The sequence below is a fragment of the Miniopterus natalensis genome, chromosome 2, assembly GCF_054644295.1.
Source record: "Miniopterus natalensis isolate mMinNat1 chromosome 2, mMinNat1.hap1, whole genome shotgun sequence".
NCBI classification, from domain to species: domain Eukaryota; kingdom Metazoa; phylum Chordata; class Mammalia; order Chiroptera; family Miniopteridae; genus Miniopterus; species Miniopterus natalensis.
The window spans coordinates 142,094,028-142,104,417 of NC_142082.1; the positions used below are offsets into that span (position 1 = coordinate 142,094,028).

At 49.2% G+C, this 10,390-nt stretch overlaps 1 protein-coding gene across 2 annotated transcripts in view; it reads right to left on the bottom strand.

Annotated features, from left to right (window-relative positions):
• DIP2B (DIP2 acetate--CoA ligase B (putative)) overlaps positions 1-3,367 on the bottom strand; it is a 217,009-nt gene extending 213,642 nt beyond the window's left edge. For both annotated transcript variants that reach the window (XR_015714063.1, XM_087814671.1), the window contains exon 1: positions 3,159-3,367. Coding sequence is in view for 1 of the 2 variants with exons in the window: in XM_087814671.1 (XP_087670797.1) it covers positions 3,159-3,258 (100 nt within the window). In the remaining variant the exon portion in view is untranslated. The remainder of the gene's footprint in view (positions 1-3,158) is intronic.
• Between the last annotated feature and the right edge of the window lie 7,023 nt (positions 3,368-10,390).

Here is a 10,390-nt window from a genome sequence, read left to right on the forward strand (position 1 = left end):
AAAATAAATGTCTGGGACAAATACATGAATGATAGATTTGAAAGAGAGTTCAGAAAGAGAATCAACCAGACTATTTGGAATTGTAGCATACAACTGTTTTGTAGCCTTTTCTCAGAGTAAAAATTAGTTAATAGCTTATGCAATCACTAACAGTAAAGATATTGAATCATTTGATGGTAACAGATGTCATAATTACAAGGCAGCTTAGAATAACTTATTTTATGAGCAACTTTAGAAAAAACACTTAACCTTTCTGTGCCTGTTTTCCCATGTTAAACCAAAAAAATAAAGGGGTGGGTGGGTGGGTGGGAGAGGTGATAGTATCTATTCTACCTAATCACAAAGTAACAGTGAAGCTCAAATGACATGATGTGTAAGATCATTACACAAACATAAGGTATTATCAGACAGATTTAAACAAATAATTCTCATCATTTGTGTTATTTTATGTGCATACACTTGACTAGAACATATGAATAAAGTTCAGACAAAAAAGTCTATTGTCAAACGTATAATAAATATAATATATGTAGATCATGAAAATTTTTTCAACCACAGGAATACTTTGTAGAAACCTCCTACCTATTCAGTTTGTCTGTAAGAAAAGCTCGTGATTATGTGTGAGCTCGATTTTAGATGATTCTTCAGAGAGTTTCAGGCTATTCTTTTTGGTGCAGAAGCAGAAGGCTTTAATCAAGTCCATGCTGACCTGCTCGAAGCACCAGCCTCAGCCCTGGGCTCTGCGGCAAACAGCCCGAGGAGGAACAAACTGCATTTCAGCACAGAGTTGGCTGATCTAGGACCAAAACCTGCAACTGAAAATACAGGCAAGCACAAAGAAAATTCTTTATCAGCATACAGCTCAGACTATCACTATAATTAGGACCAAGTATGGTCTGAACCAAATAAATAAATAAATAAATAAATAAATAAATAAAATCAAGGAATGAGTACACCAACACCAGCAACACATGATAAACATATAGTTAAAATTCACCTTCTCTTTTTAGAAGAAACAGTGTACTTTTGCCAGAGCAGTAACTGTAGAGAAAATGTAAAACAAAGGTTGGTTCTAAATATGCTACAGACATCACAAACACCACCATGCTGGGGGCTGCTGGTTGTTTCAACTTCACTCGAATTCCTAAAAATATCCACCTACTTCTCCAGCAACCATTCTCTGTACTTTAAGGAAGAGCGAAACAGATGGCCAAGATGCTGACACTGCAGGCCCAAGGTTTTTCAACTGTATTTTTGCCAGTTAGCCAATGCTAAGTAAGATGAAATATAGGATAATGTACCATAAATCGGTAAGAAACCAATTGAAACTAAATCAGATGCAACCCAAAACAATCCTGCATTGGAAAGCCAACCAAGCACTTGTCCTTAAAAATGTCTAAGCCTTGGCACTCAGTTTGTAGGAATCTCACACCTTTCTGAAGGACAGAGGTGAGCTAATCACTGTCAGTCCTAGAAACAGTTCTTCAGAATCATCTCTAGAAATACCCAGAGAAGTAAACAAGAATCAGTTGGAAGCAGAAATACCAAGAATAAGGAGCTTCCAGGATTTCCCTCTAGGTGTAAAAGCAATCAACTCCTATTTTTAATCTTGTTCTGACGCAAACATCCAGCCAAACCTCCCAAATCTCAGCTCTTTCTGGCTAATCAAAGATAGCTGATTTGTTACTGTAAAGTAACTGTTTCAAAAGTCAGAACAGAATGGAAATCATCACAGATTTAAAGACAATGCTTTAGTTGAGGAGAAGAATAAAGTATGTTGAGAGGCAGAACGGATGGCAATGCCCTAAACACAGAAAAAACTTGTCCACCACCACTGATTTTGGGGACTGGCCAAAGAATAACTAACTTCCCAACTGATTAATTGAAAATTATGTTGGTAATTAAGTGCAAATGAAAACAGCACCTCCCTAAACATTAGGAAAACCTAACACGGTTATTAGTAATAATAATTTCCTTCCATGTCAAACTGGATTTGTAACACTGAAATCTACTTCTGGTTTTTCATTGTAAAGGATGGGGGTGGGGGGGATAACGTCTCCATAAATAAACAAAAAGCACAACTCTTCTGGAAACTTGTCACAATCTTCTTTTCCAATCAACAGTTTTTAATCCACTTGAAAAATGCTAGTGAAGAGGGCCTTTGGCAAGGAACTCACTAAGAATGTGCAACTCTGGGGACACCACCACCACAGTACTGACATCAGGCTTGGACAAAATGCTGCTTTTGTCTCAGAGGCAGCCTGTGATAAAAACAGGAACTTTATGAGAACTGATCACAACTGCACAAGAAGCCTGATCACATGCCCACAACACAGCAATGTTTCTCTCATTGTTATCCAAGGGACTTGTCTAATAATAGTGCCTTGATTTATTCCATTCTTTTATTTCCCAAAATAAACCCAGCCCCCCTAGTACCAATCCATTGTCAAAAGAAAGAGGGTGCCGGCCAGGATTTGCATGTAACCTCTCCTTCCTTCTTCAGACTCCAAAAGGTGATCGGATGCGGAAAATTCAGCCTGAAATACAGGCACGGGGGGAGGAGGGGGAATCCTTATGACAAAGGTGAGGTGTCAAAGCAGCACCCTGTGTCTCCCTCTGGGTTAAAGCCACTGCTTCTAATCTCTCTAGGACCCTCCGTGGCCCACCCAGCTTCTAGCTCACTCCTGTCACTGGGGAGGCATCTCGCATTGTTAGAGCAGGAGGAAGAAGAAACGCTGCCGATTTCCCATGCGTCTTTCTCTTTTTTTTTAAGGGGTAAGGGGGGCTGAAACAGGCGTGGGGCCCTCCCCTCGAGGGCAGAGGACAGGAGAAAGCTGTCAGCACCCTGCTCGCAGCTCACCCCCACCCCCACCGTGCCCAGACGCGGACCGAGCGGAGGGCGCAGCTTTGTCTCGGGTTTGGGGGGGCAGGCTTCCCCAAGCCCTGCTCAACCCCCTCCCGGAGAACACAATGAACGACACGGGTAACCCACTTCCCCGGGTGAGAGAGGCGGGGAGACGACCCTCCAGAGCCGGGGCCAGATTTCCGGCATCCTCCTCCCCTCTCTCCCGCACCGCCACCAGGGCGCGCGGGGGACCCGCAGCCCCTCGCCGCGACCGCAGCGGCGCCCGGCGCCCGCACCCCCGCGCCGCTCCTACCCTCCGAGAGCTCCAGCTCCAGCTCCGCCAGCTGCGCCCGCACTTCGGGCGGCAGAGCCGCCACCGCGGCCGGCGTGGGCTCCAGGCCTCGCTCCGCCATCCCGGTTCCGCCAGCCACACTCCGGAAGACAAGAGAGGGGGCCGAAGGAGGGACGGACTGACGCGGGCCCACACCCCGGCTACAGGATCCGGCTCCGGCCGCCGAGCGCCGCTAACACCGATGCTGCCGCCGCCGCCGCCGCCATGAGGGAGGGTCACGTGAGCGCGCCGGCCCCGCCCCCGGGCTGAGGGCGCACCGCCTCCACCAAGTCCAACTCGGGACTCGCGGGCTTACGGCGCCCTCTACTGGGAAGCACCGAATTCTCCAGCGCCAAAGGGGCTTAAGATGTTGGCGTGGACACGCAGCCTTTAACCTTTTAAGAACTCACGTGCACGGACTTTTCAGGGGCTACTGACCGTACTTTACCAGCTCTCTTCGCTTAGTAATGTATGCCTTTGTCCTTCCCCTTCCTGCATTTTACCCTGATTGACACCTGCCCGTTTACAGGGACCTGAACACAGACCACTTTTTTTTTTTTTTTTTTAATATATCTTTATTGATTTCAGAGAGAGGAAGGGACAGGGGGAGAGAGAGATAGAAACATCAGTGATGAGAGAGTCATTGATCGGCTGCCTCCCGCACATCCCCGACTGGAGATCAAGCCTGCAACCAGGGCATGTGCCCTGACTGGGAATCGAACCTCCATCTCCTGGATCCTAGGTTGATGCTCAACCGCTGAGCCACACCTGGCCGGGCTAGGCCACTTCTTTTTATTGGGGTTTTCTGGTCCCATTTGCCAAGAGTTCTTGTTTCTATTTCAGTTCTAGCATTTATGATAATAGAGCCATTGATTCTGGACACAAGGATGAGACTGTAATAAAATGAGATGGAGTAGAATTGAGTCCTAGGTTCCCTCGGCACTGATCCCTGGCAGTGTTGACAGGACATCGAGCTCTCCAGGCTCCTGGGGCTCCGCTGGACTCCCTGCCTCAGCCCCCAGTCTCCCCGCCCCTGGAATCCACAGCTCCCTTTGCCACGAGGTCAGAGAATGTGAAAGTGAGGTTTTCCTGTCCACCACACAGCAGCTTTTTTCCAGACTTGCGTTTATTTTAAGTTCCCGTAAGTTGAATCCCATTTTGATGTGGGATTTCAATCACAACAGGAGCTCAGCCTAAAGTGATCCTTCGGATTTTTCCAAGGCTCCTCCACTAGGAAGAGCTAGATCTGGAGGCCTCAGACTAGACGCTGGAAGATGAGGGGACGGGGAGAGAGGCATTTAAATGTCCCCATCTGACCCAGTCTTCTAATGGTTTTCTGTCCAGCTGCTGCCTCCATGTCCCCTCCTTCCTCACCAAACCTCTTTTGTACAAGGGCCTCCTTGTGCCTTCTTTCCCATTCTTTCCCGAGGTTGTGCAGTCTGTCCTAGCTGACTACTCAGCAGGAGTTGCCACTGGCAATGATTTTAGCCAAACTGAGCAGTGGCACCTGCGGGCTTCCTCCTATTCGCCTTTGACTTTTGCAGGATCTGACCACTGGTCAATCACTCCTTGGAGCTTTCAGCCTCTGTCTTGTGACTCTCTCCCCTCTGGTACAGCGATCCAGTGCTCACATTTGTCAGTCCCTCAGTCATTCACTCCTTCCTCCCACAAACATTCATTGAAAGCTTCCTGTGTGCTCACTCCTGGGTTCCACCTTCGAGGCACCTCCCTCCATACCTCTTGTCAGGGCTGAGCCCACCCTTGAGCTTCAGGCCTGAAATCAGCTGCCTGTTTGACCCCTTGCCTGGACTGCAGGCTTCCTTTCCTCTCCCTGGCTCCTCTGGGCTCCCTACTTAATCCAAGGAAACAAGCTGTCAATCACAGAAGCCTGTAGTACAGGCTTGACTCCTCCTCTCTCCACATCCCACATTATATATAGGTCACCTGAACCTGAGAATGGGTCTGGAATCTGCCTGCCCCTATCTTAGCTAACTGGAATCTGCCCACCCCCATCTTAGCTAACTGTTCTCATCCTGGGTCACACACACACACCTGACCCTGAGTCTTGGCAGGGGCTTGTCAACTGGTCTGCCTGCCTCACACAACTCAGCCCCATGGCACCTCTCAGGCATTGGCCCCAGATGACCTTCCTTTTTGAACATTCCCTCCCTCAGCCTCCACACTAGCTACACCCATCCCTTTGGGGTCTAGGTTCTCTATGTGGCTCACGTTGGGGTGCACCAACCCCTCTATTACCCCCTCCTCCAGCCCCAGACAAGCTATTACACACCCACAGCTTTTTTTTTTAATATGTTTTTTATTGATTTCAGGGATAGGAAGAGAGAGGGAGAGAGAGAAACATAAATGATGAGAGTCATTGATCGGCTGCCTCCTGCACTCCCCCTACTGGGGATCGAGCCCACAACCCAGGCATGTACCCTGATCGGAAATTGAACCCTGAACTCCTGGTTCATAGATCAAGGCTCAACCATGCCAGCTGGCTCACACCCACAGCTTTAATTGCAGTCTTCCAAGAAGGCCCCAAACACCTCTAGCCCCAGCCTCTGTTTCCAGCTTGGATATTCCAAAGACACCTCCAACTCAAAATGCTCAACACACAGTTTACCATCCTCCCCCCACCCAAGCTGCTATGTCCCTCATCTCATCACATCTGGCCCCTTACATCCAGACCATGTTTGGCACCCCTCTGTCTCCTGCGGGTCCTATCCATTACTACATCAGCTGGTTCCAACTCTGACATCTTGCTCACATACCCAGCCAACCTCAGGTGATGGGCAGTACCACAGGGTCCTGTTGCTGAGGGGGCATCCCAAGTCATGCCCCTGCTGAGCTCCAGGGCCGCACCCTCTCTGCACTGGCTTGGGAGATGTGTGATCTGGTGGGTGGGAAATATGCAAGTAACAGTTGGGTATTCATGCCCACAGCACAGGGCTGAGGTCTGCCTGGAGAGAGATTTAGGATCACCTGTGGGGCAAGAGGGGCTTACCCTGGGGAGAACAATAAAGTGAAAAAATTAGAAAAGGTAGGACAAACCTTGGGAAGCATCCAGCCAAATGCTTATCAACCAGCCAGGGACAGAGGAGGGAATATATTTATACGTATGCATACATATATACACACACACATACATATGTGCATATACATGTATATGCACAGCCAATTGATTCTTAGAAAGGTCTCATTGAATTTTGCCAAACTGGTGTATTTATAGCCAGCCTATGCTTGCACTCAACTGACCAATGAGTGTAGTTCCAACATGAATGTTGGATGACGTTTTCTTTTATGTTATTAAGTAAAACAAGCTGAAGGTGTCTGTGAGAATGTCACTGATTTGTTAATGAAGTGAGTGACTACTCAATCAGGTAGTCATTTTCTGAATGCCAGATGAAGTTCCTCAATTTCTTGTAATTATCCACATTGTAATGACTAGACATGTTTTTAAAAGACAAAGACACAATTTACATACCCTAATATTCACCCAAGACACACTTTTAAGTTTAATCTTGACTATTCACATTTTCTCCATCACTTTCTTAAGTCTAAAGACAGTAGACATTGAAGAAAACAAATCGAGCCCTGGTTTGATAACATTTGACAATTTCTATGATGTAAACATTTTCACCACAGCTGACTTCACGCTGCCAACATATTTCACTAGTCACAGAGATGGGAAGAGATGTGTGGTGTCGCCCTGTTATTATCACCTCCATACAGATACAATAGGTATAAATAACCCCAAGAGCACAGGTAACAGTAGAAAAATCACAAGTGGCAGGTTTTGAGTATTTACTACCTTTGTTTTTTGTGTTTTGTTTTCTTTAAAATATATCTTCATTGATTTTAGAGAGAGAAAAGGAGAGGGAGAAAGAAAGAAACATCAGTGATGAGAGAGTCATTGACGGGCTGCCTCCTGCAGGCCCCTTGCTGGGGATCCTGCCCGGAACCGGGACATGTGCCCTGCCCTGGAATCCAACCTCCATGGCCTCGATCATAGGCCTATGCTCAACTGCTGAGCCACACAGGCTGGGCATAGTACCTTTGTTTTTAATATAAATTATTTCATCGCAGGTTTACATAGTTAATTTTTAATGATGGCTTGCGAAATCCCTGGAAGCGCAGTCTGCTCTCACAGGCCAGTGCAGGCAGCTCCAGCACAGCAAGGGGAGCCCCGCCTTTTAGGGATGGGCTGCAAGGGAAGGGACAAGTAAGAAGTGGCCCAAGAGGAGGGTGATGCCAAGAGCAGAGCGGCTGGACCCTGGCAGCTTTACAGAGCCCACCCTCCTGGTCCAGGACGGAGTTAGTGCAGGCACAGTTATGTGCCCACACAGGGGCACAGAGAGGCCGCTGGGCTGTGTCTGCAGGCTGTGAGCTGCCCAGGCTTGTCTCTCGCCTTCCACCCTCCCTCGGTGGCCTTTCCCAGGGGGTAGAGCAGAAAGAGTGAGTCCCGGGAAACCATCGCCTCCCCGCCGGTAAAGTGGGGCAGAGGGGACCACCGGGAGTCAGGCAGGAGCCCGGGAGGGGGAGGGTCCTGGCAGGGCTGGCACGGGCCTGGGGAGGGGTGGGGACGTCCCGGCGGGACTCGGAAGCGCGATTCCCTTTCCAAGCTCGGCTCTGGCTCTCTGCCCACCCACTGACGTTAGGTTCACCGACTCGCTTCCCGCCGCAGTGTGAGAGGGGGCGGAGGCAAAACCGGGAGGAGTAAACCCTTGGGCCCCTCCGTGCCCCCGGCGGGAGAGAAGCGGCGCTCACGAGCCCTTCTGGAAGCGTCGTCCTCCGCAGCCTTGGAGGCAGCTGCTCCGCGCCCTCGGGGAGCGCGCCCAGAGCCTGCGCCCCTCGGCTGCCTCCTGGTGGCGGCGCGGGAGCCACCCGCCAGCCGCCGCCGGTCCTCCCGGCTGTCGCGGCTGCTGTCCGTATGGTCTTCTCGCCTTCCCCTTCCTCTCACCTTAGTGCCCAAATTGATTTTGGTTTAGAAGGTTATTTTGTCCTCCTCAAACAATGCCAGCAGCCAGATGTATAGTCCATGCTCAGGAGATGCTCGTAAACCGGAACCGCCTTACATCTTAGAGCTCAGGGGGTTTTTTGTTTTGTTTTTTTAATATATATTTTTATTGATTTCAGAGAGAGGAAGGGAGAGGGAGAGATAGAAACATCAAGGATGAGAGAGAGTCGTTGATCGGCTGCCTCCTGCACGCCCCTAACTGGGGATCCACCGGTGATCTCCTGGATCCTAGGTCGATGGTCAACCGCTGAGCCATAAACTCTGCAAAAACACTACCTACTTATAGCCACTTGAGCCTTTTGCCTTATTCTAAAACTTTTCCTCAGACGGTTCATCTCTAGCCTAGCCTCAGCTTTTCCCTATTTTCCCTAGAGACCCAGCCATTAGGCTACGTTGAGAAGACAATCTGTTTGCTTCTAGGCCATGATTATGTCATCTTGGACATCTACATCATTGGGCAAACCTTGATCGCCACATACTATGCCTTTATTTTCACATACAGGTTCCAATCTATAAACAGCTAATGACAAATTTTATAAGTTGAGCTTAAAGCAGATAGACGATTTAAAATTCAAGGTAGCTTCATGCACAAAAAAAGCCCCCCTCTCGGACATCTAAAAACCCGAGTAAGAACACTCTGTACCATTTAACTCTGCTCATCTATGTTACCATATTACTAGCTCAAAGAATGAAAATTAGGACTAGCTTGTCTTGGAACAGCTGTAAGAGTGAGAACTGGAGGGAGAAGTCCGAGGAGTTAGGAGAACACCGTGCCCTGCAAATGTCAGCGCTCCACCGGCGCCTTCTGGAGGAGCCCCGGCGCCCAGGTGAGGGGCCTATGTAGGTCTCAGGCGCCCCCTGCCGCCTACCTTAAGTCACTGCGTCTCCAGACCCGGGGTCCCCGCCTCCCGGCAGCCACCGCCTGGCTCGCCCGCCCACTCAGGAAGCCTGGCTGGAACTCTGAGTGGCGGGGGTCAGGGCTGGACCTCTAAAGGATGATCCGTCAACTCAGCTTCATTCGAGGAGCCTTGATCTCCACCTACAAGTCACTGTTCTATGTGCTGATGATGCAACATAGAGATGAATGCCCCCTCTCCCCCGCAGTTCACGAAATAATAAGCCAGCCCTGAGAAAATAAAGCAGGAAAGGCAGGGGTTCTGAGTGCGGGCTGGGATGGTAAATACAGGGGCCAGGAAGACTTTGCTGAATACTTGACATTTAAGCAAAGACCTAGAGGAGAAGAGGGAGCGGCCTTGGCAGTGTCTGGGGGAAGAGGGGCCAGGAAGAAGGAGCAGAAGCCCCAAGGCAGCAGCAGGGCCTGATGAGCAAGGATCAGGAAGGGGGTGCTGTTGGGAGGGCAAAGAGGAAAAGTGCAGGTTAGATGGGATCTTTTCCAGCGGCTGCTACCCTGGGTGTAGCGTTGCCAGATACAGTACAGGACTCCCAGTTAAAGCTGAATTTCAGATAAGCAACTAATACCAGTTTAGTATAAGTATGTCCCACATATTGCATAACACATACGAAAGAATTTGCTATATGTGGCAATCCTATCAGGGCTGGGCCAGACGGGGAGAGTTTGAACAGAGAAATGACTTTGTTTTAAAATGTAAGATGATTTTGAAATTAGCTCATGCATCCATCTGACTCCTACTATTAAACAGGTACTATTTCAGACAGTGTGTTAGGCTCTGGACATTCAGGTGTAAGCAAGTGGACAGGATGCCTGCCATCACCGGCAATTCCCTCTGCCCCCTTTAGTCCACACTTACCCATCCTTGTCCTTCAGAACACTGTCAAGTGTCCCCGTCTCAGGAGCCTTCCCAACCTTCCATGACCAGCTGCTTTACATGCACTCAGCACAACACCTGAGCCTCTCACTCTAACACTTGTCTTTGCTAAACTGGGAGCTCCCAGTGGGCAGGATTCAGTCTGTTTTCCTCACAGCCTGTTCCCTGGGGTTAGGGCACTGGCAGGCTTAATGACTATTTTTGACTGAGTGGCAGTTTGTCTAAACCTGGGTCTCCCGCCTTCCTGGTGGTGGGGTGCGCTACCTAACATCCTTGCAGTTAAATCTGTTCTATTGAGATTGACTAGATCTGGCTTTTTCTGCTTGCAGCAGGGAACCCTGATGATACACTGGCTTGGGAGCAGTTTTTTGGAGCATTCAGACCAGAGGAGTGGACAGCGTGGAAAG